Source organism: Adiantum capillus-veneris, chromosome 9, assembly GCF_014529385.1.
Source record: "Adiantum capillus-veneris isolate H3 chromosome 9, ASM1452938v2, whole genome shotgun sequence".
NCBI classification, from domain to species: domain Eukaryota; kingdom Viridiplantae; phylum Streptophyta; class Polypodiopsida; order Polypodiales; family Pteridaceae; genus Adiantum; species Adiantum capillus-veneris.
Window position 1 is genome coordinate 53,404,954 of NC_140939.1, and position 27,323 is coordinate 53,432,276.

The 27,323-nt window shown below is 45.5% G+C and overlaps 1 protein-coding gene across 1 annotated transcript; it reads left to right on the forward strand.

Moving 5' to 3' along the window:
- The first annotated feature begins 2,356 nt into the window (after window positions 1-2,356).
- Window positions 2,357-23,687, forward strand: LOC147450484 (putative ascorbate-specific transmembrane electron transporter 1). Its single transcript, XM_086519708.1, has 4 exons — window positions 2,357-2,752; window positions 3,150-3,198; window positions 3,417-3,616; window positions 23,055-23,687. The coding sequence occupies exons 1-4, from the start codon at window positions 2,585-2,587 to the stop codon at window positions 23,358-23,360; spliced, it is 723 nt and encodes a 240-aa protein (XP_086375834.1). The 5' UTR covers window positions 2,357-2,584; the 3' UTR covers window positions 23,361-23,687.
- Window positions 23,688-27,323: the final 3,636 nt, after the last annotated feature.

A 27,323-nucleotide genomic window follows, 5' to 3' on the forward strand; every position in this document is an offset into this window, starting at 1 on the left:
TCCACCCTATGGGCCGGTGGTAAGAGCATGTGGTTGATTATGATTGTTTTTTTGCCATGGTAACCAGTACAAGATGGGATATTTATGGCTTTTTCTTGCTTACTAATCACTGTTGCAGGATGGTAGGCGGTTTTGTGCCTTGATTGATTATTACTCTGTGTCAAAAAAAACTCTTGACGGTTAAAAAAAGGGGGGCGTGTGTTGGCCTACCCTCCGCACACCAGTTTATGTTTTTTTGGCCGAGTTTCTCACTGTCACTGTTTTCGGAACTTGGCTTTTACAAAAGGACCGCAATGGCGTATCATACCAAGACTTGGTGGCCATGGCAATATAACGGTTACTGTCTAAACTGAAAGAGGGGTCTCTCTCTCTCTCTCTCTCTCTCACACACACACACACACACACACACACACACACACACACACACATCGGTGGCCTATCTACCCATCTCAGAAGGTGATTCACACAAGGGAATGTAATCCTGCTAGATCTGACAATGTACTGTCCATGAACCTCATCTCTTTGCCATCTCTCTCTCTCTCTCTCTCTCTCTAGCACGCGACATACTTGAGCAACATCCTCAGCTAGCCCATGGATGGCCCAGTTTTGCCATAAGCACGCAAGCCCCCCTCTCTTCATAAAAACATACTCAATGTTCAAGTTTTCGTTAGTGTCTCTGTCATGTGCACCAATACATACACGCTCACTGTAGTGACCAACAAATTGGGCAAGGAGGGACAACAAGACATGTCTCTAATGTTCAACAACTTTTCAAGCACTTTAAGAAAGGATATAGAAGTGTCTCTTTGTAGTTAGTTTTAAAATTTTGTAATATAACCTTGCACAAATTTGTAAAAAAGATCAATATTAGTCTTAAAAAAAACCCCTTGAAAATGCAAAGCCAAATTTCAAAAATCATATTTTCATTAAATGACAAAATCTTCACCAAAATTGCATTGTCTTTTGTTATCTGCTGTACATTTACTTTATGTAAAGTAGAATGTCTTTTGACTTTCCATTGCCAAAAGTCTTTTCATTTCGAGCAATGTTGCCATTCACTTTTGCATTTTAAATCTTCTTAGGGTAGAGTGGCCAATAAAAAACCAGGTCCCTATCTTGGGACCCGTTCGACACTCTTTATTAATATCATTTTGTTCCAAAAGTGAGACATGCTCAACTGGGTGTTGGAGTGATTTAAGCAAGTCGAGATGGAGTTTCGCCATCCGATCTAAGGCTCGAGCCTTGCTGGCCGAATGGTTTAGTTTAGACCCCTCGTCATCTTCCTTCTCAAGGCCGGTTTTGTTACACGAGAAATTTTGTTTAGCATCTTGCGCCTTGCTTGCTTCATCGCTTGTGTTCCGAGGTGGCCTTGCATTCACTGGATGTAATCCCATTGGATCTTTATTTTTAAAGTTAAAATTTGGAAAATTTAATTACAAATACAACCAGATTTTGGCATAAATCCCGATTCACCAGTCTAGTTTGCCCTTGAAAAAGATGGCTAAGAAGTTGGTTTTTTCGAGAGGTGCGACCGCTGCTAGCGCCGCACATGGATAAGAGGAGTTTTGCACACAGGTAGGCAAAGTTTTCGCTTGCATCTACAATCTTGTCTTTCAGCTGTTTGCTTGATGCGTGAAAGCTCAATTGGGCGGGGTAGTAAAACATTAGGTGGGGGGTAGGCTGACGTCACAAGGTGGGGTTAAACTCTATCCCTCAGGACTAAATAACACATAGTATTAATGAGGGGGGGGTAAGGGGATCGAGGGCAGAGAAGTGCGCGCACGAAAATCGGAGAGGTTGCAGTCGTAGATGGGCACTTAAAAACTAAACCCGGTCACAGATTAAACCCGGGCAGCGCCTATATTTTAAATATAAAACCCCAAAAACCCGGGCCATGGGTACAACATGTGCGCGCGGGTGGGATGGTTACCCCATGCATCACAATCTGGGCGACGAGGCTCTGGGTTCAAATCGAGTCGTCGCCCGGGTTCTTTTTCGCGTTGACTTGCCGCGTGTCCGGGTTTAATCTGCCTCGGGCTCTCCGCATCCACTTCCGCGCCGTCGATCCCCTTACCCCCCCTCTTTAATGTTATGTGTCACTTAGTGTCGTGGAAACTCTACCTTGTGTGCATTGCCTCTAGCTAGTAGCATTTATGCCTAGGAGGTGCCAAGGGGACAGAGCGAGTGAGAAGAACGTGTAAAGTGAAGGATAAGGCTTGTCGGATGCTCACATTTTTCACGGCGCGTCCTGTTACCTGTACCGTGTTCTTTACTTTGGCGGTCGACGTGGTATTCCTTCGCATCCGATGTATACTGTAGCAGTAAAGAACACGATTTGCTCTTGGGTAACTTTGCCAGGCGCCAGATGGCTCGAGTGGAGCTCGCTTTGAACAGATTGTAATGTAATGACACGCCCACGCTGCGCAGACACGCGCCTTCCTACGAAACCCTAATGCCAGCTTCTGCGTAAACCTCGACCCCGCGATCTCTCGGAGCACCCATCTCCACTACGTAGTGGGCGTCTTTGCGAGCGTTTAAGCTGCATTCTTCTTTAGATTCTGCAGAGCTCTTGTTCAGCTCAGATATGGATTCTTGGCGCTCCACTTTGTCTCCCTGGGGCGTTCAGCCTCGCCCATTTGCTTATGTCAGCCACTTCTTTGGCCTTGTCTCGGTGCTCTTTGTGTTTATTTGGTCTCTCTACTTCCGTGGAGGAATGAATTTCAATTCATCCAACACAAATCACATCTTCAATGTAAGTATCATAAGTAGTATAGTCTCCGCCTGTTTCTGTGCATTCATACAGATGCTTTATTATGGCTAATGAGATTTGCATCCCAATTTAACTCTTGTCTCATTAGCATGTCTTGCCACTCTGACAAGGAGTGTAACCTTAGTATTCACTGATGCACGCCCCTACCTTTCATGTGTAATGCATCTATCTGTAATACACAATCATTTTTTGAGTGAGGCATGTCAGTCTGCAGCATGTTGGAGCCGTTTTGAGAGCCAATTTTGTGAAAAAATGAAGGGTTTCTTCATCTTGAAAATGAATGATTTGTGTTTCCAAGGGAACCTAGCATAGAGCTTATATGTCAGCATGCTATTTAAAGAAGCCAGATAACTTACCAAACTTCAAATTTAATGTGCAGGTTCATCCTCCACTGATGCTTTTGGGCCTTGTTTTTCTTGCCGGTGAAGGTGATTTTTTTTTTTTGAACAAAATGTTGTAGTAGTATTTTTCGGCTTTCTTATTTTCAATAATAGAAGGCAGTGTGGAGGGAAGTAAATTTTGTACCTGCAGTTATGAAGGTCTTTGCTAAGCCTATTTCTGTTTTGATCGAGTATATGGATTTGTTGATCAGGTGTTTGAATTTGTCAGGTTATATGCCTTACTAGGTTTCTGTCTTATTGTGCAGCAATCATGGCTTACAAAACAGTACCTGGAGATAAGGCCACGAGGAAGGTGGTGCATCTATCACTGCATTTTTCTGGCTTGGCACTAGGAATTGTGGGAATAATTGCTGCTTTCAAATACCACAACCTGAACAGCATTGACAACTTGTACAGTTTGCACTCTTGGTTTGGGCTTGTCACCATCGTCCTCTTTGGTCTCCAGGTGAGCTTCGATTTGGCTTGTTTGTACGCATTTACTTTTGCTTTTAGGCCAGACATTAGTTTCTATCCCTGTAATTGCATGAGCTGCATGCACAACGTATTAGAGGGAGGAGAAGAAAGTTTTTAACGCTGTAGGAACACTATCAAGGGACTTCAAAGATGAAGTAATTGCCACACTTCAGGGAGTTTCTAGAAAGAGGAACTTGGAGTGTAGCAAATGGATGTAGCAATCAGTTGCATCTTTGACCTGCACATTGAAACACTAATCTTAAAACCATGTGGGTTGGTGGTTGAAAGGAGGTACCTTTCTGGGCCTTGCTTCTTTTTTTCTTGTCTTCGTAGATGCTTATGCAAAGGTACCAGGTTTTCCAAGCTGTGTCCTCCTCCAGGATTATGTTTATGCATATTTGGTGATTTGAGTGGTGAATGGTTCGTGCTCGTTGTCAGTGAAGATGCTTCCAAGGTTCTCTTATTCACCTCTACTTATGATACAAGAAGAGTCTCTCTCATTCAAAGAAGCCAAATGGGCCTAAATTTACTTGGCATTTGTCGTAACTTTAATTCGATCGATCACTTGTGGGCTACAATTTGGACCAAGGAAGGATGTTATTGGGATCTTGGTCTCCTTGGTAATAGGATCTCTAGGCTCATAGGAGTCAAAGATGGTCACCGCTACACTATTAAGTGTTACCATTCAATTGTCGATTCATGGATACATTTACAAACTGTAAAAATCTTCTATGCAGTGATGCTGTCCACTGCTTTTATGAGAGAGCAGTCGAGAAGATAAATTGAAATTCCGCTGACGATGAACTTCCCAAGAAGAGCTCTGCTCTGCTGTGCTGGGTCAATGATCCCAAGCTCTCCCTGTGAACAAGGAAGAGTGATGACCTACCAAGCCACTTTGGCTCGGGCTATCTGAGTGTCATGTCCTGACCAAAGGAAGTTCCTGATTAGCCTCTCTACCTGGCTGACACAAGAACTCGAGAAGATCCAGTAAGAAGTGATGTACCACATAGTCGCCAACAACACCTGGTTGGCCACTACTACTCTGCCAGCTAAAGAAAGTCGTGCTGGGCTCCAATGTAACAACTTTCTCATGATCTATAGGAGAAGGGGAGCAATCTGCTGCTCGGGAGACAAGTCCAAACCAACCTGACAGCCCAAGTACCAAACTGCAGTCCTTGGGGGAATCCACCTAAAACCCTCTACTGGAATCGAATCGGGTACATGAGCACTACCAACCGAGAAAGCCACTATCTTTCTCCAGTTGATAAGTGCGCCCGATGCACAACAGAAGGTCTCGAGAGCCTGCTCACATATGTGAAGGTTGGTCTCCTGGCCATCTAAGTACAAGGCTGAGTCGTCGGCAAACTTAGCGTCCAGAAGCTCATCTCCCCGAATAGGGAGTGCTAAGCCCCGTAGACCTACCTGCTACGACACCAAAAACCTGCTCATCGCCTTCGCATAGAACAGAAAGAGGAAGGGGGCAAGAGGACAGCCCTGTCTGACCGAACGTGTGAGCATGAAGTGATTACCTCTACCTCCTGCCAAAAGTGCCTCACTGTGAGCCTGTTTGTACAAAGCTGACACCCCTCTGATCCAAGCATCTGAGAAGCCCATCCTGTGTAGAGTGCCCTCTAGAAAGTTCCAGTGAACTTTGTCGTATGCCTTCTCAAAATCAAGAAGAAGAATCACTAGGTCCTCACCACGGAGCCGTGCCAGGACAGAAGCCTCCCAAAAAGTAAAGATGTTGTCAAGGATACTGCGTTCCTTGACAAAACCTGTATGAGTCCCATGTATAAGGCTCTCTAGAAGTGGCTGAATCCTCAAACTCAGAGCCTTGGCAAGAATTTTGTAGGTTGAGTTGAGGATGGTGATGGGACGCCACTGTCGAATCTCATCCAAGGAGCCACCCTCCTTGGGAATGAGGTAGATCAGGCCCTCACTCATGCTGTCAAGCATCACGCCTGTGTACAAAATGTACTAAAAAGCACTACAGAGATCTGGGCCAAGCAGGTCCCAGTACCCCAAGAAAAAACTGGGAGTCAGTCCATCCTCACCTGGACAGCTACCACGGGGGAGGACCCTAAGAGCCGTGTGCAGCTCCTCAAGCTGAAGTGGTAGCTCAAGCCTCTGACGCATCTCCTCAGTCATAAGACAAGGTATCTGTGGCCAAACCTGTTCCCTGCATGCATCCTGACGCTTTGACTGGGGCTCTGCAGACAGTAACTCACGGTAAAAGTTAGTAGCAACTGCACGCATATCCTCGGGCTCAAAAGCAACTGACCCGTCGGGCCTCCTCAACTGACTGACCTTGGCATGCGAATGCCGAGGTCCCACTACCTCAAAGAAAGCACTTGTTACTCTGTCGCCCACTTGGGTCCACTGAGCTGCCTGTCGGTGGAACGCAAACTCATGTCGCCTCTCCTCTGTGCTAACAAGCTCTTGACGAGCCTGTTGTAGCTGCTCCTCCAACCAAGGACTGTCTGGATGTTGCTCCTGCATCCTCTGTAGCGAAGCAATGCCTCGTCTGAGATGTTGCTCCTCCTCTCTTGCTGCAGCCAGTCGAGCCAGAGACTCTTGGAGAAAAAAACGGCTAATCTGAGCTAGGCTCGAGGCCACTCTGTCAGCAGGAGAATCCTGCCTGTCCAAGCTCTCTGTCCAGAGAGCCTCTACCCGCTCTCTGAGTGTCGAGTCCAACAAGACCCTCTCTGGGATGCGAAGCATCGTGCTCCCACTCCTCTGCCTGTCTGCCACTGTGAGGATCACCGGTGCATGGTCCTAGAAGGAAGACCTTGCCAGAATGCCCACTGTCCCTCCCAAGTCATTGAAATGGTCACTAGTGTAGAAGCGATCTATCTGCGATAGATTCACTCCTCCCACTCTGCGGTCTGAACGAGAGAAGGCAAGGTTATCTGGGGGCCTCACAAAACCAGAGTGCTGCCAAACATCCGAGACCCTCAGAGTCATACAAAACCTCTCCCAAGTTGCCAGCTCAACTCTATGCACAGTAGCGTGGCTACCACCAATCTTGTCAGTAGGGTCCTCCAACATGTTGAAGTCCCCTCCCATGCACCAGTGTTGTGCCTGGGGCAGAGACTCAACTATCTGTGACCAAAACACTGCTCGAGCACTCGCCACATTGGGCGCATAGATGTTCAGGAAGCCCACTAGGCAACCCTGAACCTGCATAGTAATCCTCTGAGGGCTGCCTGGCACAATAATCCCTCTGCCCACACAATGGCTTGCTGCAAAGAGTCCGCAATAGTCATACATACCCTACCCTGGATGCCTCCAGGTCCAAAAGCAGCTGACCAAAAAGTGTCATATCGATAGTCCACGCAAGAGCTGACCACGTCGTCTAATGCGGCTCTCACACAGATGGTGCTCTTGAAGCATAAGGAGATCAATCTCTCCTCCCACAAGGCAACGCTGAAGCTCTTGACGTAGTCGGCTCCGCTGACGCTGAAAGTGGGGCCCACCTAGTCTCTGCACGTTCCATGAGACGATCCTCATGGGGAGCGAGAGAGAACAGATGCTGCCGCAGCAGCTAGACGGGCTATCTTCGAGGCTGGCTTAGATGGGGAGTAATCCGCATCCGAGCGTCCTCTAGATAGGCGTGACTGCAACGAGTGCTTGGCCCAAGCCCAAGCAGAGCGAGCCGTACGTAAAGCAACCTCCTCTGTCCAGGAGTCCTCATGAATGTATACATAGCATGGCAAGCACTGTGTATCGGCAAAGAAGTAAACAACAATGTGTACATCCTGCTGAATCTGGAGGTGTCACCGCAAACTTGGCCAATGGCCACAGAGTCTGAAGCAAGTCTGTAACTCCTAGTTCTCCCATGTGGTGAGAGAACTCTAGGACCTGTGTGTGCAACCATCCCAACATTGAGTCGAGAGTCCACTCTGTCTGGCCCCTGCCCTAGAGGGGAAAGGCGAAGCAGTTAGGGGAAAGGCGAAGCCAACTGTTGAGTCCAAGGCCTCTGTCCCCCTAGCTGCAAGGAACAGAACATGGACCTTGAAGCAGGCTGCCTCATGGTCTGCTAAGGGGTCGCCGAGAAAACGAGTGAAGTCGTAGTCGAAGAAATCCCATCGGCGCCGGATGTTAATGCTCGTCAGATCTCGAGGGATATCTGCAAGGGGGGACGTCTGCACCTGTAGAGGGGCCGCAAGAAAGGCTGTCCCTCTCTCGCCAAACGACTTGTGGCAAAGGAGCTGCCAAGAGATCTCCTAGCAGTCGGAGAAGGCCTTGCCCCCTGGGACGACTGTGGAACTGAAGCAAGAGGGGGGGGGGGGGGAAGGAGCAGGGGGGAGCGGTGGAGAAGAGGGCGAGGGGGAGCGGTAGAGGTAGAGGGGCGGGAGGAAGGGGGGAGGATGAGGCAGAGGGGGGAACTCTGAAGGGGGAGGGGCTGTCGAGGGTGAAACTGGGGTGGGGGCTGGAGCACGGACCTCATCCTGCTCAAGAGGACCAAACCGGTTCCCCGTGGGAACCCACTGCTGCTGAGTAGGCGCCTGGGGACCACTCTGAGTGCCGGGCTGTCATTGTGGCCCCTGGCGTCGTCGACCACGGACCTGCTGCCATGCCTCCTCCGCTGGAGCCCCAGGCTCAGAGGGTGGCTCTGCATGTCTGCGCTGTGTCTCTGTCTGTGTCTGGTGGCCAGCCCTTGCAGGCTGGGGCTGAGGCTGAGGCTGTGGTGTAGGTCGAGTCCTCCTCCGTGGACAGGCCTTCGCTAGATGGCCCATCTGTCGACAAATGAAGCACTGGTTTGGGAGGCCTGAACACTCCACACTCTGTCTAAACCAACCCCCACTCACCCGAGGTAGAAGAATAACCTTCGGGAGCGTGTGAGTGTCTCTGACCAAAACGTGAACTGACTAGCTGCCTTGGTAGCTACTGAGGCTGTCGTGCGAGGTGTCTCTAGGACAGTCCCAATCGCTGAGCCAATCCTGGACAAAAGTGGTAAGTACTCCTTCCGCAAACCCGGAAAGTATACGGAGATGGGGATGTCTGCCTCCTCTACTAGAACATTCGAAGCAGGGTCGAAACCATGTCTCCATTGTCGAAAGTGGGCTCGTGCTGCCCGGATAGTCAATGGACTCATGGCGATGACCTTGGACGTCATCTCGGAGGTCTCAAACTCGATCTGATAATAACCTCGTCAGAGTATCTGCACGTCCAAGATCTTGCCCACCTCTGCGAGAAGGCGATCCTGGAGAAGGTCACGCAGCTCTCCTCTGCTAGGTCGGGTGCCGAGAATCTTGCAGATGACAGAAGTCGCCTGCAAGCGCTCTACCTCTGCGGCTAGGCTCGCTTGCTCTGTCGGCGAAAGAGCAAGTCAAATGGTGGGCTCAGCGGGGTCGGGCGAGGGGGCTTCAGGCGAGTCCCTCTGAGGTTGGGGGGCAAGGGAAGGCGAGGGCGGGGGGTAGCGCGAGGACAGCAAGGGGGGGGGGTTTGAAAGGCGACGCGAGAGGGGGAGAGGGCAATTGGTGGGTTGGGGGGCAAGGGAAGGTGAGGGCGGGGGGCAGCGCGAGGACAGCAAGGGGGGGGGGGGGTGGGGGTGGAGGGGCAGCGATGGCGCAGCAGGGGGGGGAGGGGTGGTTCAGCAGTAGCGAGTGTCTAGCATTGCTTTATTTTTGAAGAAGCTTTTTACTGAAAGCTTTTGGGGCTCTGCCATCAGGAGCATTTTTACAGTGTATAGACCTATTTTCCCTATTTTTGACTCACTTAATATTTTTAAGTGACTTTTGTTGGAAAGTGTAGAGTGTGAGCTTCGTCCTAAAGTATGAGTCGAGGAGAGGAGAGTGAATTTATCCCACATACTGTGGAGCAAGGCTGTAGAGCTAATTAAAGCTCATTTCATGAATGAATAAACACAACTTTATTTTGCATTACATGCTTGTCTATGGTGAGCTTGTGCTAAGCTAAGTCAATACTCAAGATTGTGTTTATGAGTCCAAGCTAATTCTATCTTGGAACCTAATTCACTTGAGTGATAACCTTCCTTACACACACACACACATTGACTCTATGTTTCTCTTTCATCCACCATAGCTAGCACGATCCCATTCCCAACAATTGGTATAAGAGCTTTAGGTTATACTGGCTAGATTTGTCATTATGCATTAGTGTGGGTTAATTATTAGCATCTCTCACTAATTAAGCACTAATCTAGCTATGTGTGGGCATGTCCTTGGCACACCCAAGAGGCCACCACCGTCCATGGCTAGGTAGGCTTAATTAGGAGAGTGTAAATGCATTAATCATTAAAAATCTTGCATATTTTCTTAATCTGTTTGTGCTTCCACTTACACAAGTACCAATTGATCACCCCAAATGATCAATTAGTGCCTTGATTGATTGGTCACATCATTTAACAATCGTCTCTCTTCAAATTTGTGTGTATATAGTGTCTATTTTTGCTACTCTTGCATTTGCAATTATCCCCCGCACTTCCATTATCAACTTACATCATTTCCATTATCTTGAAGTAATCCTCAAGACTCTCTATAGAGCCCCTAAACACTCAAATTCGACATCGAATGCTTCACCGATTAAATTGCTATATTTAGGTGTGTGAAGCTTTTGTGTGTGTATGGAGCGTGCTAGCTCAAGTTTAACACTTTGTTTTTAGAAGCTCCATCACAAGCAATCTCGTGGGCTTTGTTGGCTAGTGCACCACAAAAGGGGCGTTGAGTTGTGGGGTCTAAAGCTCAAATCGAGTTATCTAATTTGGGCAAGCTGGGCGGACCCGAAAATTCTATCAAAACCGGTTTTCGAGCGGGTTGGGTCCGCAAGGGTCTGTTCCTGCCACTTTTCTTTGCCCGCTTGCTCGACGCTCTTCCCCTGTGCTACCCGGTGTTGTCGTGTGTGCCCGAACGTTGCCCAGACTCTCCGGCTTGACCCCGCTTGCCTGCGGTCCTACCCGCTGCCCGAACCACCCACTCTTGGCCTTGCCCATTGCTCTTGAGGCCCCTTCCCGTGCTGCTCCACTTACCTTCCCACGGGCCTCGAGTTCCAATTAAGCCGCACTTCCCACAGAAGTAAAAAAAGGCCCATGTTCAGAAGTTGTTTCCACCTACAAAGAAGCCAAAGCAACTAAAGCATTCTTACAAAAGGAAAAAACTCCTTCAAGCATCGGAAGCAAATCCAATGAGCTTCACCGCGTAAAGCAAAGGACATTACCTCCTTGTGAAGAGGGGCTTCACCGACGGTGAAGAGGAGCTTCACAAAAGGAGTAGAGCTTTACTAAAGGAATTTTCACTCACTCTCTCTCTCTTCCCCTAAAATTATTGCAACCAAGCATGCCAACTTGCCAATAAAATTTTTCAAGGGTTATTTGTGCTCGTGTAAAGAGGTAGACACTGGCTAGGAGAGTCTCCTAAGCTAAGACCCCTCTATTAGCACAAATGGGGGACAAGGGAATAGAAAAATTCAACGGGGAAGGGTTTCACACCTGGCAAACGAAGTTAAGAGGTTACTTTATGAAAAAATGTTTGTGGTCTGTCATCAACACTGCCTTAGAGCAACAAGCCGAACCCGATGGAGTGCACACTAGGGCATCTACACTCATAGCTAGTGCACATAATTTGGCCAAAGACGAACAAGCATTAGGAATCATCATTACCTCCTTGCATGACAATTATGTGCACTTCATAGACGAATATACACATGCACATGATGCTTGGCATGTTTTAGAAAGCAATTTTGGAGCCAGGGCCAAAAGAAGTAAAGTTAGTCTCAAAAGACAACTTTACAAGATTACCATGATTGAAGGGGAGGACATTGCTAGACTAGTAAATAGGCTTAAGAACATTGTCACGCAGCTCACTTACATCCAGGTCGAAGTACCAGAAGACGACAAAGTGGCCATACTATTGAGTGCACTTCCACCTTCTTATGACCACTTAGTCACAATTCTTGAAGAAAAAGAACCAGTTCCACCTTTTCAAGATGTCATCAACTCAGTCCAAGCAGAAGAAAGAAAGCAAAAAGGTTCACTAACCTCATCAGGAGGAGTTTTTATCGCAACATCCTCAAGGGGAAGGTATTCGCTATCGACAAACGGAAGAAAGTGTTATGAATGTGGAAGAATGGGACACGTAGCGAAAGACTGCCACACAAACAAACCTTGCAACAAATGTGGTAAGAAGGGACACCCTCCTTCTCGGTGCTACTCAAATGGAGGCAGTAGCAGTGGAGAAAGTAGCAGCAGTAGATGTCACGAAGACAAAAGACCTAACAAAGGATCAACTCACATGGTAGAGACAAAGGAGAGAGCAACATTGTCTTTTATGAAGACCCATTTTGAAGATGCAGCCTCTCTACTTGTAGGGGAGGACTTTTATTTTCCTGTGTGGATTTTATCATCCTGTGTGGATATCACCATCCTTTGTGGATTTTATTTTCCTATGTGGATCCTGTGTGGATATCCCCATCCTTTGTGGTTTTTGTTAGCCTGTGTGGATATTACCATCCTGTGTGGATACCAACTTATCATCCTGTGTGGATTCTACATCTTCAGTACCCTGTCATAGTCCAAACCTCAAGGGGAGGATTGTAAAGTGTGAGCTTTGTCCTAAAGTGTGAGTCAAGGAGAGGAGAGTGGATTTATCCCACATACTGTGGAGCAAGGCTGTAGAGCTACTTAAAGCTCATTTCATGAATGAATAAACACAACTCTATTTTGCACTACATGCTTGCCTATGGTGAGCTTGTGCTAAGCTAAGTCAATACTCAAGATTGTGTTTATGAGTCCAAGCTAATTCTATCTTGGAACCTAATTCACTTGAGTGATAACCTTGGTTACACACACACTCACACATTGACGCTATGTTTCTCTTTCATCCACCATAGCTAGCACGATCCCATTCCCAACAGAAAGTAGGTACGGCAATTTTGCTAAGTTTGTATATAAGCAAACGAGAGTTAGCACTTTCTGGCAAAAGAGGTAGCAGGGCACTCGCTCAACAGGCAACTTCTCAGCAGAACCCGCAAGATCCTTAGCGTTTTTGCCTCACAGCAGCTACCCTAGCGTTTTTGCATCAGTAGACTAGCCTTGGCGGTTTTGTTCATCAAATCAGCCCGGCACCATCATGACACAGCAGATCAGCCTAGCGTTTTGCATTTGCAGAACAACCGGCAGCAGGAGGACCAATTTCGGCCCTAGCGTTTTTGGGGCAGCAGAGCACCTAGCGTTTTGCAGTTCCTCCGCGACGGAATTCGTAGAAGCATCATCATTTTCAATTTTCAGCCCTTAGACACCGCAGATCAAGTCCCGAACCTCGTAGATCTCACCTTCCCGTAGCAGTTCCTCCCCGCACGTTGGGATCCTTCAAAGTTTGCAGTTTCAGCCCGGAAAACGCAGATTTCAGCATCTGTGTTTTCAGCGCGTCATCGTCGCAGTGTTGCCATCGACAACGTCACCGACATAGAGTCAAAATTCAGCAGATAAAGATTTGCAGATTTCAGCCCTTAGCGATTTCAGTTTTCAGCCCGTCTCGTCGTCGTCCTCATCGTCGGCAAGTCCAAGCATTGTAGTGATTTGTGCAATCATAAGTAGACCGCTCTCGCCATAGAGAGTGGGGCCTTCGGAGGAGGATTTGACAATATTCTGGTGTCGTATTCTTCTCTCTCTATCTCTCAGTCTCAACACCTTCATTCACAGCGTTCACCACTTTGTTTGTGTCCATTGCACTCTCTCACTAAAGGAACGGAAGGCTCTCCGTTCCATAAGTAAAAGGAACCTTGAGCACAGTTCGGAGCACTCATCTTGAGCAAAGTTCAACATTCACTTCCGCTGCATCTAACAACAACACTCGAACAATGCGTGCTGACTAATCAGTCATACACATAATACTTCATATGGGGGTTCTGTGGACCTAGGCTCGAGAGCCAAGATCGATTTTTCTTGAGGGGGTTCTTTGGACCAAGGCTCGAGAGCCAAGATCGGTTCTTCGGGATCTATCAAATCTGCAATGAGGTTAGCTGCACTAGACAAAGTATCAGCTAAACTATCATTCTTGTGAACAATCACATCTTCATCATGCAAATCATCATGCTCGTGAATAATCACATCTTGATCATGCAATTCATCATGCAAATCATTATCATGCAATTCTTCATGTGTGTCATGCTTTGGAGAAGAAGAGACGGAGAGAGTTTCCTTCTTTTGATTATGTTCAAACTGCACTTGCACCAAGGTGGTACCAAACGTACTGTACGTGGCGTATATGTACGTACTGTATGTTGTTCCGTACAGGAAAAATTTTTATGTACGTAAAAATAGGTACTCTTGTAAAAAAACCGCAAAGTACTAAATTTTCTAGGACATTTCCAATAAAAAACAAGAGAGAAGCCAACAACTTAAAGAGACATTCAAAGACACGTTTTACAAGACAACCACATACTGTGTAACTACTGCAAGAGACTTAGATTTTTATTTTCAATCAGCACCGTGAGGGCTTCCCTCGACCCCTCCAAAAAAAAAGGGCGTACGGATCGTTCCGTACGGTACGAAACCGATCAGTACGTTCGTTTTGATCTAACCTTGACTTGCACGATAGAAAAGAGTCGCAAGAACTCTTTCATGCGTTGGTCACTCTTTTCTTTCCTTGCTTTGTATTCACGATCTATGGCTGTCCTTCTTTTCTTCGGCCGCCCAGCGCGCTTGCTCGTGCTCACGCGCTATGGTTGCCATTCTTTCGTTGTATTCATGATCTATGGTTGCCCTTCTTTCTTCGGCCGCCAAGCGCGCTTGCTCACGCTCACGCTCTTGCTCAATATCTGCCTTTCTTGCTTCGCGTTCTAACTTCCTGTCCATAAACAACTGCTTCTACTCCTCCATGGGAGTTAGTGCAATCCTTGGTGTAGATGGGAAGGGGAGGGTCGGAAAAACCTCCTGGTGGGGAAAACTCTTCTTTGCCACTCGCATGCTCACCGCCTTCATGCGAAGTATCCATTCCGCTTCGGTTGATGACCATCCACTGAAGTCTTGGGTTCTTAAGTTCATGAGGAACTTGGGTTCTTGTGGTTCTTGGGTTCTTGGATTCTTGAGGGTCTTGAGGTTCTTGGGGGTCTTGAGGTTCTCGCGGTTCTTCTTTCGCTTGCAATCTGTGTTAGAGAAGGATCTTCTCTTCACTCGAGTTCTGCTTTTTTCCGCGGACGCACCCCTTGGCGGCCTTGCGCTCACACCAAGGTTGCTTTTTGCACCTCACGTCGATTGGCCGGCCGCTAAGTGCACGGTCGGCTCTCAATGAGTGAAAAGAGGCACAAGGGGAGGTTGGACAAGCCCTTCTTTCTTGGGTTTCTTGTCACTCTTCAAAAACACGATTAGGAATCGACACGCCTAAGAGGACTTGGGTTACGTGCGAACGCAACAAGCAAAAAGAAATAAAAAATTATGTGGTTCTTGTGGTTCTTTCCTTGAGTGATACAGAACACTGCCAAAGCTTTGATACCAATGTAAAGTGCAACGGAAGTGAATGTTGAACTTTGCTCAAAATGAGTGCTCTGAACTGTGCTCAAGGGTTCCTTTTACTTACGGAAGGAAGAGCCTTCCGTTCCTTTAGTGAGAGAGTGCAATGGACACAAACAAAGTGGATGAACATTGTGAATGAAGGTGCAGAGACTGAGAGACAGAGAGAGAATAATATGACACCAGAATGTTGTCAAAACCCTCCTCCGAAGGCCGCACACTCTATGGCGAGAGCGGTCTACTATTGATTGCACAAATCTCTATAATGCTTGGACTTCCCGACGATGTCGACGACGACGACGAGACGGGCTGAAATCTGAAAACGCTAATGGCTGAAATCTGCAAATCTTGTATATGTTGAATTCTGACTCTATGTCAATGATGACGACGATGCGACAACGACACGCTGAAAACGCAGATGCTGAAATCTGTGTTTTCCGGGCTGAATCTGCAAACTTCGCGGGATCTGACCGTGCGGCGAGGATCTGCTGCGGGAAGGTGAGATCTGCGAGGTTTGGGGGTTCTCTGCGGAAACTGACTGCTGAAAACTGAAAATGCTGAGTCTAGGGCTGGTTCCGTCGCGAAGATCTGCGAAAATGCTGAGGTTGATCTGCAAACCAAAAACGCTAGGGACTGAAATCTATCTTTGCTGAGGAAACTGCTAACGCTAGGGCTGATCTGTTGTCGTTGGGGAATCTGCTATCGCTAGGGCTGATTTGCTGTGTCTTGTGGTCGTCGAGGCTGATCGGCCATGCAAAAACGCCAAGGGCTGATCTGTGGTTGCAAAACGCTAGGTCCTTGCTGTTGTGTTGCAAAAAAGCTAGGCCTGCTGGGGTCCTGCTGAGAAGGTGCCTGTTGAAATGAAGTCCATGCTGCCTCTTCTGCTATTGAATGCTAGCGCTAGGTTTGCTTACATACTCACTTAGTCAAATTGCCCTACCCAGTTCCCAACAAAAGTCACTTATAAATAATAAGTGAAAAATGTCAAAAATAGAGAAAATAGGTTCTGTGCACTGGAAAATGCTCTTGATGGAAATCTGATGATCATGCTGTGTGCAACCAGAGGATATGCATCTACTCTAAGTGTCTGGACATGCATGGTTTGCGAAAGACTCACAAAAGTGCCAGATCACTTCCTATTCTAGAATGTCTTGACTGAACTGAACCCATGTCGTGAAGTAGCTTGTCCACGTACACATAGGGTTAGATGTATCACGTGACATGTCCTCCAAGCTTCTATGATGAATCGCGGAAATAGCCAAGACTAACAGCTTTCGGGACAGAGCATCTGCCACGAAGTTCTTCTGTCCTTGTATATGAACAATCTAGAAGTGAAAGTGAAATTGTGACAAGATATTAGCCCACCGCATCTGCTTTTTCGAAAGCTGCTTCTGTGACAAGAAGTAGCGTAGACTCTGATGATCAGTGAAGACTGTAAAATCGGCTTCGAGTCGACGAGTAGGTAATGTCGCCATTGAGTAAGAGCATGGATAACCGCCAAAAGTTCTTTCTTATAAATCTGTGCTGTCAATTCCGGCCTTGAAAACAATTGGCTCTCATAGGCAATGACATGGCTTCTTGCATTAAGATCGTACTTAGACTATGACCTCAAGCATCACAATATACTTCGAATGACTTTTGCAAATCCGGGAAATTCAAAACTGGACCTGTAGTCAATTTCTCTTTCAATGTTTGAAAGGCAGTCACCTCTGTGGGTCCCCAAAAGAAATGGGCTCCTTTTCGTGTCAGAATATGCAAAGGGGAAGCGACCTCTGCAAACTTTCTAATGAACTACCGGTAGTAAGAACATAAGCCCAAAAAGCTTCTAACTTCATGAACATTCTTCAAATCGGGCCAATCACGTATAGTCTCAATCTTAGCCGGGTCCATCTGTACTCCTGCTCCTGAGACGATGTGTCCCAAAACGTGTATCTCGAGCAAGAAAAAATCACTCTTCTTGGCATTGGTAACTAACTTGTGATCTTACAATGCCTGAAAGACCTGTAGCAGATGGTGTCTATGTTCTGCCTCATCTTTGGAGAAGACTATAATGTCATCAAAGAAAGTGCCAACAAAAGATCTCTACTCTTTGAAAATCCTATCCATCATTCGGTTAAAAGTCGCTGGAGCATTGGTTAGGCCAAAAGGCATCACCAAAAATTCATATAAATCGGAGCTCGTCCGAAAAGCTGTCTTGTAGACATCTCCGAGCGCGATTCGGATATGATGATATCCCCTTTTCAGATTGATCATGCTGAAACAAGAGGATCCCTATAATCGGTCAAGAATAACATCGATCCTCGGAATCGGAAATTTGTTCTTGATGGTAATTTTATTGAGAGCTCTATAATCAATGCACATTCTCCAAAATCCGGTCTTTAAAACCAACAACTCCGGAGAGCAGTAGGGTGAAGTACTCGGCTGGATAAGACCTTTTTTTAAAAGGTCTTTCACTTGGTTCATAATCTCTTCATTCTGGGCTTGGCTAACACGATAAGGTGGCCGGTTCGCTTTGTGCTTCCAGGAATCAGATCAATGATATGATCCTCAGGACGAGATGGTGGTAACTCGCCTGGCAAGTCCTCAGAAAAGCAATCGGCATGAGTGTGGAGAAAATCTTGGCGTTCTTTATCAAGTTCAGACATATTCGTCCCGTGTTCATCATTTAACTCTTTCAAATAGATCGAGTAAACAAACCGACTGGATTTCATTAATTTGGAAACGGCCGAAGCCGATACAATAGGGACAGACTCGCCTTTAGGTTTCACATCAAGTACAATTTTTCGGCCCTTTTCATTTGTCAATGTGGCTTTCTTCGCCCGATAATCGACCACGGCGTTGTTCTTATGATACCAAGGGACTCCAAGGAGGATGTCACAACCTTCTAAGGGCCTAATAGAAAAGTCCTCGTGCCCCAAATACCCCTGACAATGCAACCGAAGTTTGCCAATGATAGGTGTAATGGCTAGGTCCCGTTCGGATGCCACTAGAACTAGAACTGCCTCTACTGGTGGTCCCAACCGATAGGGTGTAATCTCGAGCCGCGCCGCCAATTCAGCTGACATGAAGTTGGCCTTGGCTCCTCCATCAAAGAAAATCAGGGCTTCTTGATGAAAATCACTTTGTCCCAAGCTCGGTGAAGTTCTGTACTTTCATCATGGGTTAGTACCCATGCAATTTGGAACCAGTTCCGCTTTCATCTTGCCTTTTCTGCCACGTTCCTCAGCTGCTCTCGAACTCTCTGGCCTGTCTTCATGTTGTTCTTGCTGTGCCTTTTTAGGGCACTTTGCGGAGACGTGCCCATGTTCTCCGCATCCAAAACACTTCCCTTCTTTGATGTAACTTGCCCTCTCTCGAAGAGTGAGCCGGGGTCGTGTATCCTTGTCTTTCTTTTCTTGGGAACTCTTTCTCTTTCTACTTTCATTGTTAGAAGTCTGTTGGGTTCTTTGAGTCAAGATCTCATTAGTGGGGTAAGTCAAATTTTCTGAATGTATCGCAAAATCTCGTTTCGCCCGACCCATCAATTCTTGAATAGAATTTGACTTTTGTTCCAAGCAGTAGTCTCGGATCTCTATAGGAAGTCCGCAGCAAAACCACTCAATCTGTTCTTTAAATGAGACCTTCTTGAATGAAGAGGTTGGTAGAAAAGAGTTTCAAAATCTCTTGCAATAAGCATTCAGAGAATCTCCCTTGGTCACCCGAAGATGATTCCAAGCGGTTCGTATATCTCGTTCGTACTCTCGAGTCAGCCAAGAAGAAATAAAGAGCCTTTTGAATTTCAACCATTTAATTGGAGCTTCCTGCCTCAGAAGAAGAGTGGACCACCATGTTCGAGCATTTCCCTTGAAGAAAGATATAGCCCTCCGAATCTTGGAGTGCTCTGAGTAAAGCCCTCGGAGCATCTCGGAATCCAGAAAAAGAGTCAAACTTAATTGATTGTCCGCTTTCTTTGAATTCTTTTACGTTCTTGCTTTTATCTTCGAGGAAGTCATATTGGTCGGCTCTGTAAAAATGCTTCTTCTTTGCATAAAACATGTGATCATCGAAGTCCGAACCGTCTGAGGTTGACTCCTCTGTAGAAGTGTCAGAAACTGTGCGAAATCTAGGCTTCTTTGCCTTTTTCTTGCCCTTTCCGAAGCTTTGCTTTTTGCTTCGCTTTTTGCCTTATTTGTCTTCTTTACTTGAGTCTAAAGAGCTAGAAGAACTGTCAGAAGAAGAAGAAGAACTTGGTAGTCCTTTAAATCGTACACGCTTCTTCTGCTTTCTTGCCGATGCAAAAGAAGATTGATGACCCAAATAACTCGGGAAGTTAGTCCCCTCCTTGTGCTTTTTCTCTTGCTTTTTGGATTTGTTGTTAGTATCCAAAAGCCGGCTGATCTGTGTCTGAACCACCTCTTGTAATTCTTCCTCAGTAACATCCTCGAAGAAGGAGGTTCTCGATTGCCGGTTGTGTGGCTTTCTGCCACTTGGTGTGCACTTCTGTGATGGATTGTTGAGACAAAAAATTTGCAAATTTCGGATCCTTCGCAATTTTAATCATCTACTTTGTTGCCTCGTCAACCTGTTGTCGATGTTCCATCTCTTCAAGTTCGAATTGAGTAGGCCGAGGTGGCCCATACTCTTCCTTTGTTTGATCATGAAAATCTTCTTCGTGATCTCCTCCAGCATTCGCAGATGCAGAAGAAGTCGACTATTTTTTGTTGAAATCTCTAAGTGTAGAAAAGGATCGGATTTCCCGGTAGAAGAAAAATCGGCCGCGCTCTGATACCATTGTAACAAACTTGGACACTCCAAGTCAAGATTCTACCGCGACACAACAGAGATTCACTTCCAAATAGTTCACAAAGATGACACGGCCCGGCGTAGTTTCGTGCCCAAAGGTATTGGCCCCAAACGCTGGCGCCCCTTTCGGTATTTCTTTTATATTAATGTGTGTTCAAAGTACAAGAGAGTAGGCAGGCGCTCACTCTCAGACTCTGCGAGGCCTAGCCCACTTATTTATAAGTTCAAGGGATGTCCAAAAGCAAAGCCCCAAAAATCTTTAAACTCAAAAGCTTTTAACTCAAAAGCAATTGTCTCAAAAGCTGCCATAAATTTCAGCCAGCGTAATTTCCGGAATTCCGTACAGCGTACGGTTTGCCACGTTATCAACGTAATTTCCGGCGCAAATTCCGGACTGCCACATCAGCACTCTGTCAGTGCAATCCTCAGGCGTCCGTATTGGTTGCCACGTCAGCATGTGTGGGCACTGCCACGTTGTCAGGAGTTTTTTGGAGCAAGGGATTGCGCATATGTACATACATACACATGCATGGTGCATCGAATAAAGGATTGCCCATTTCCCTTAGCTAGGTGGTTACGTGGGGCCCACATGTGTACAGGTAGGACACCATGTACATAGAGCATCGATTTTCACTATTACCAGTACCAGTGTGTTTTTTCTACAATAATGAGGAGTTGGTAGCGCTTAAAACTTCTCGAGGAAGCTATCCGCGGGCCGACGACATGAGGTAAGCGAGTGCGTCAGATGGCATCTAGTGGCGTCAGGAGGTCGAACGGGGTCAATACTTGCACGCGGAGAAGTACGGACACGACGTGGGTGTTTTCTTGTGATACTTATGCAGAAAGGTCATCATGAGGACCACTTTTTGGGGACACTTCACGTGGTTGCGGGATGCATTATTGGGAAAAACTGAGTGCCAGGTGTGCGGATGATGCAAAAAGGTGACAACTATGCACTGCAAGGTCAGTTTTTGGCTTGTTCGGGGTCCGTTTGAGGTCATCTAAAAGGCCACGGGTGCCCAACTAATAAAGCTAAGTGTGGGAACTGAAAAAACAGAGAGAAGACCAGAAAAAACGTGGAGAAGAGAGGAGGAACAGCCGCAACTATGTTTTTGGGGTTTTTGGAGCCTGTTTTGGCCGTAAACTGCTCATCCGAGGTCGGATTTGAGCACTTTGACATTGTAGACTGGGGTTTTGGGCCGTTCCGGACGCGATGGCGCTGTCCATTTTGCCAAATTCCTCTCTCTTTTTCTGCTGTTTTGGCTGTGTAAGTTTCTCCTATGAGCGAAGTTTCTGCTCCAGTTTGTGATTGTATCTGGCTTATTTTACCCATACTGTGTGAGCTATTTGCCCCATTGGTGTTGGCCCAAGCTCATTTGTATCTAAACATCAGAAGTTCTTCTCTTTTGAGCTGAGTTTTTTTTTTTTGTGTGTGTGTGTGTGTCTGTGTGGAGTGGGAAAGTGGATAGTCTCTCTCCTCTCGCTCCATCGGTGTGTTCCCTGTCTCGGCTAGGTGTGTTGTGTAAGCCGAGTGGTGTCCCATAGTGTGTGTGTGTATCTTCCCAAGAGTGTGTGTCGGGTCGTTAAAGAGGCCTTTTGTGTGTTTCCATCCCGCTCACAACGTCATCAGTTTGTGACACGTAACCACTTTCCAGGCAGAGAGCAAAGTGGAAGCAATCGAACATCACAGAATATGCCCATCCATCTTACCAAATACAACCTCCCAAATAGATGATTGCCAGTGGCCAAATGAGGACGTAACAGCAGACTGACTCAAGTATGCAACATAAAAGTCCAAGGCTGAGTCTGTTGCACAAGTGTAGGCAATAACATAGCTTTCCTCGCAAGAACATGCCTACGCAAGTTCTAGCTATTTAGACCACCAAAGCGTTTGGGTGTACAAAGCTTCTCCATCGACATCAATCACAAGGCTTTTTTGTGTACATGATGTCACCACAAATGAGACAAAAAGGATGACATAAGAGAATAAAGACAGTGACGAGGCCAGTGCAGCAGTGGCAAAAAGAACTGGACATATGCCATAAGGATACTCTGAACGATTTGCAGACGAACATACAGTGGCCAAGTAGATAGCTTCTAGTAATGCAGTTTCACATTCAAACATTGCATAACCCAATTCACTCTTTGAGTGTGAGTGACCATCCAATTGGATATCCCAAATGCTTGGTGATCACATTTGGAGGAACAATCTCACCTGGCCATAAAAGACTGCCAAACGCAAGAACGAAGTGGCAGAAGCTTGGATTTACGAAAGTTGACTTTAAGACTGGTCGCAATCCCAAACAATTCCAAAGCTTCCATAATCACTTGCACATCAATCTGCTATCAATCTGCTGGTTGTGAGGCGTAAACAACGAGTTGTCCGCATAAGCTTGCCCAATAAAGGTATCACCGAAGGGCATAGTTACAAGGAATGGCCATTTTCAGGTCTCCGTACCCCGTTCCCATCCCAATTTCCTATTCCGGATCCTCGTTCCCCGTTTTAGACGTGAATATCCAAAACAGGAAATGACATTTCGTGCATCTTGCCGTTCCGTGTTCCTCGTTCCAATTTCTTGCTCCGGGTAACTATGCGGACCGAGTGTAATTGCAAACCATGAAGATGCTATGCAGAGGTCAAGTGATCAAGATACATCAACAAGGGGTGAGTGGCAATATCATATAACAAAGCACTAAGGGGGTAACCTTGCCTAACTGAACAACCAAGTGGCCACCATTTTGTCAATTCACCTTCTAGGATCCCTGAAGAAGTACTACAAGCGTACAAGAGATAAACCACATTGGCCAATTTAGGACCAAACTCTAGAGTCTAGACACCTCATCGTGGCAGCAATGAAGTCCCACTGCACAGTGTCAAGGTGTTTTCAATATCAACTTGCATGACCAGCACATCCTGCTGCGTGTCCTTGGCATCCTCCATGCCAATCATAACATTAGCCAAATTGTCCATGATTTGATGATGCAGAATCAAACCATACTGAGCCTGATGAAGTTGTGTAAACAGATGATCCTTAATGCAATGCACCAACATGTTAGCCAATATCTTATAAACCACCGGCATCAAAGTAATAGGCCGCCAATGAGAGAGAGAGAGAGAGAGAGAGAGAGAGAGAGAGAGAGAGAGAGAGAGATTAAATTGAGGCTCTGCATATTGTAGTGGGTAGCTGGATTTATTACATTTTTCTTTCCTGGCCTGGCTCAATCTTCAAGGACAGCAATCCTACCATGGCATGTATTTTTTGGCCTCTTTATATATGGGCTGGCCTTAACAACCAGTGAGCTTGGCTTCTTGGAGAAGCTTACCTTTTTGCAGCAGAGCAGTACCATCGCAAAGTTCAGTGCAGAGGCCATGTTTGTGAATGTGACTGGGCTCATTGTGGTTCTTTTTGGAGTCGCAGTATTTATTGCTGCAATCATACCGGATTATCAGGCCAGCAGTGACCATTATAGCCCGATTGAGTAAATACTCTACTTCTGACAGGGGCTGCTCAAAGTGCACATTAGAGCTTCTCTTTTATGTGTGTCTGGTTTGAAAGTGAATTGTATGCTAAGCAGAGCAGAGGTTTTGGGTGTGTCTATGGGGCAGTGCATTTGTACCAAAAAAATTATTTTTGTTACGATTTCTGCATTCTTGTGTAAACTTGGACTGTATCGACCAGCTATTTGAGTCATTTTTGTGTGAGTTGAATTATAAGTGGATGGTAGCACGTGTAAATGTGGATCGTGGAAAAGTATGCTGAGATGTTGTATCTCTGTAAATATTTAATGGACAAATCATATTGATGTGGGACACCAGTATTGGCATCACCTCATTATATTTTGCAATGTGATGATTTTTCCATCCATTGAGTACTTATTATATGGTTATACATGAAGTTTGCATTAATTCATAAACTTGAAATTTCGAAGGTATAGATTGACAAAGATTATGCGTTGGATATGTATTGTTCTAGTGGTGCAAGAAACATGACCTAGCAATTGAAAGTGATCCATGAGGGATGTGGGTTTATTGACTTTGTCTTGATAATTCTCTGCATCGACGAGGCTTGGCTTCACTATTTACAGCTCACCATCTACGAAGAGGACAATTGGTGTAACTCTTGATTGTGGAGAGAATTATGTCCTATGAAGAGGTCGCTATGGGCCACTTGGTATTGCTCTGGCTTCATGGGACGTATGTGGCATGATGCCCAGCGTACAGGGCTACCCATGAGGTGGATGCACTAGGAGGATAGAGTATTCAGAGCAAAGATAACAGATAGTGCCCTAGGAGAGGAGGTATCTTGAGAATCTAGAAGGAGATTCTGAAAGAGCAACTAAGAGGAGTAGAAGGGATCCACCACAAGATCTAGCTCCAGAAGCTTGCTCTTTGTTGACGGAGGTATGACCTGCTTCTCTTGTTGGGGTTTCTAGTGTACCTACATGCCCTTCTGACACAGATGATGTTTATCGTGCTGTCGTTTTGGCAGAGTACGAGGAAAGCTTTTGTCCTTGATGTAGTTTTGATAGAGATGGTGTTCCTCTTGCTGTGCTATTTGAGGATTGCTTCCCACCCTCTTGGTCACAGAAGAATGCATATGTTAGCAGATGTGTGAGACTTTCTTTGAAAATTAAGTAGTAGTCTTTGGGGATTTATTTGTATTTTATGGACACGTTTGGGGATGACACCTTTTAGGTGATCAGCTTTGTGCATTTACCTTGAGGCTATGCCTTTGAGATGTTTATTTTGATAGAAGAAATGATAGGGTTGTCCTCTAGTGTCACAAAGTGATGACGTGGCTACTGACAGCAAAAACCCTAATTTCTGCAAGAAACCCTAAAATTCCTACAAACCCTAATTTCTGCCAGTAGCCCTAATTTGTAGAAACCCTAATTTTTGGAAATCCTAACCCTAACTGCTGGCTGAAACCCTAAAGTGGTTGGAAACCCTAATATGTCACAAAGTCTTGACGTGGCTATCGACAGCCAAAAACCCTAATTTTTGCCCAGAACCCTAAAATTCTTGCAAACCCTAATTTCTGCCTCTTCCAAAGGGGTGAGGGTTCTTGCTTGCTTGATCATGAGTATGTGGATGATACCATGCTTTTTGTTGAGTATTCCTTGCTAGTCTTGGATTCTTTGTGCTAAGCTTTGGCCAATTTTTGTGAGGCTAGTGGTGCTCTCATCAATTGGATTAAGGAGCATGGGAATCCGATTGGTGTGCACGATGGGAACGAGAAAGGATGAGCAAATGAGTTTTCTTACCTTGCATCAAGGCAGATGTGTCGACATTTGGGCTTTCATATTTGGATTGATGCCCCTTCGGTACCAATTTCAACCGGTTTTGTATGATATTGGTTAGAAGTATCATTGATCACCATTGCATTTGTCGTTGCCAGGTTGTGTGTTGGTGGCCAATTAGGTGCATTTGGCTATGGCTTGGTTCAGAGCCTCGTGTTGGCTTGTGCATTCAGAGAGCTTGCATACATGGGCTCATTAAGAATTTTCTTTTTGGAGGTTGAGATGAGACTATAGACACTTGGGCTGAAGTTGCTTGGCATACATGTATTTTGTTGAAATATTGTGCCTTGGGTATTATTGATCTAGAGATGCAGAGTTATGCTTCACTTTCTAAGCTCCTTGTTCACTACTTGTTCTTGGGTAATGAGTCTTAGAAAATCTTTTTGCATGATGTAGTGGTGCACAACTATGGTGCATTGGATGCAAACTATTGGTGTCACTGAGTTGGATATATATTTATAGATGCCCAATATTATTTTCTCACTACTTGCACTCCATTGATTGTTAGCTGAGGATGCGGGTGAAGATGAGGATAGGGCTACAACTTAGAGGAGTTTGATTGTCGGCCATTGATATGGAATTGCCTTGTTTGGGACTTCTAGAGACGCTAGTTGGGAGAGTGGGCTAATTGGGATAGAGAGCTTGTAACTTCCCTTGTTAACTGGTCACATCATCGTTGTTTGGTTGCATAGTTCATTGCTCTTGAGTTTGGTTTGCATAGAGGGACACAACTCGGATGGTAGTGAGTGATGATGCGCTCCCCCTTTCTTGGCATGAGGTGATGATGCATGGCATTGTTGGAGAGGGAGAGAGAGAGAGAGAGAGAGAGAGTCTCTTGATCCAATCAACCTTGACAATGAATAATTGAATGTGTGTACAATGGAGGCAAGGGGTTGCTTATATAGAAACCTTCGTAAATTGCCCTACCCAGACTTTGACAAATAAGTAAATAAACACCTAAAAGCCAAATTAAATAATGGGATCTCATTGGGCAATTCACTTGAGATGCCAAAACTCTTATGTATCTTGGGTTTGAGGGCTCCTCGTAAATGCCATCAAGATGATGGTCTATCTTTGCTTTATTGAGAGTGGCTCCCTTATTAGCCCTCAAAAACTTGTAATCAAGATTTGGGAGCTCCTTGCAAAAGCCCCCAGGACGATGTCTCATTAGCATAAATATTACATGCATGTGGATCAAAAAGCCAAAGAATACAATGTTTAACTTCAAGAGTAGAGCTCCACTATACTAAGGTTCTCAATATCAAAGCATGAACCATAGGTATCATCCCCCCTTTTTTCAAGCATAATTTGTTATCCACAAACACCACATATAGACTCTCATTTATCACCATACGATGAAAATAATCCGGCAATCGCTTCTCTAACATGTCACCAACTTTAGGAGAAACTATCATATCCTCATACATAACCAAGTCATTTCATTTTCCTTCAAACATGTCGTCTTTGAAATGTAAGACATCTTCTACACATTGTGTCATATCCTTGACATAAGTATCAAGCAAGAAAGCATCAACCATCTTATCATTAGACATCAATATCACATTTTTATGGCTTTTGACATCCTCAAATACAATCAAATTCTTCTTATTGATCGAGGCATGGCTACATACATCAATACAAATGCAATTTTGAGAGTCCTCATGGATAGTCTTCTCATTAACAAGGTCCACAACATGCTCAATAGCATCTTCACTTATCGACAAAAATTCAACAATAGCATGCACTTGAGAGAGCTCTTCATTAACATCAATTACTTCCATATAAGTATCCTCATTGACTTGCAAATCATTCTCATCTACTTCACATCATAGAGATGGATACTCAACATCTACTTGAGCATCACACACATGCTCATCTTTATTGTATATACATTGGAGACACAATAATGAAGTCTACATTTTGATTCTCATTATGCTCATCCCTTAAATCTACACTAATTGCATCCTCTTTCTTCTCATTAACGTTCACATTGATAGAAACATCATCTATTCTTCTTAGCACCTTTCTCCTCATTATATGCTTGCTTACCTTTTTCAAGAGAACCATCATGTTATATTATTGTATTAGAAGTGCTCTTTGTATCTACATCAATGCATATAGAAACCTTTGGCTCCACATCACCTTG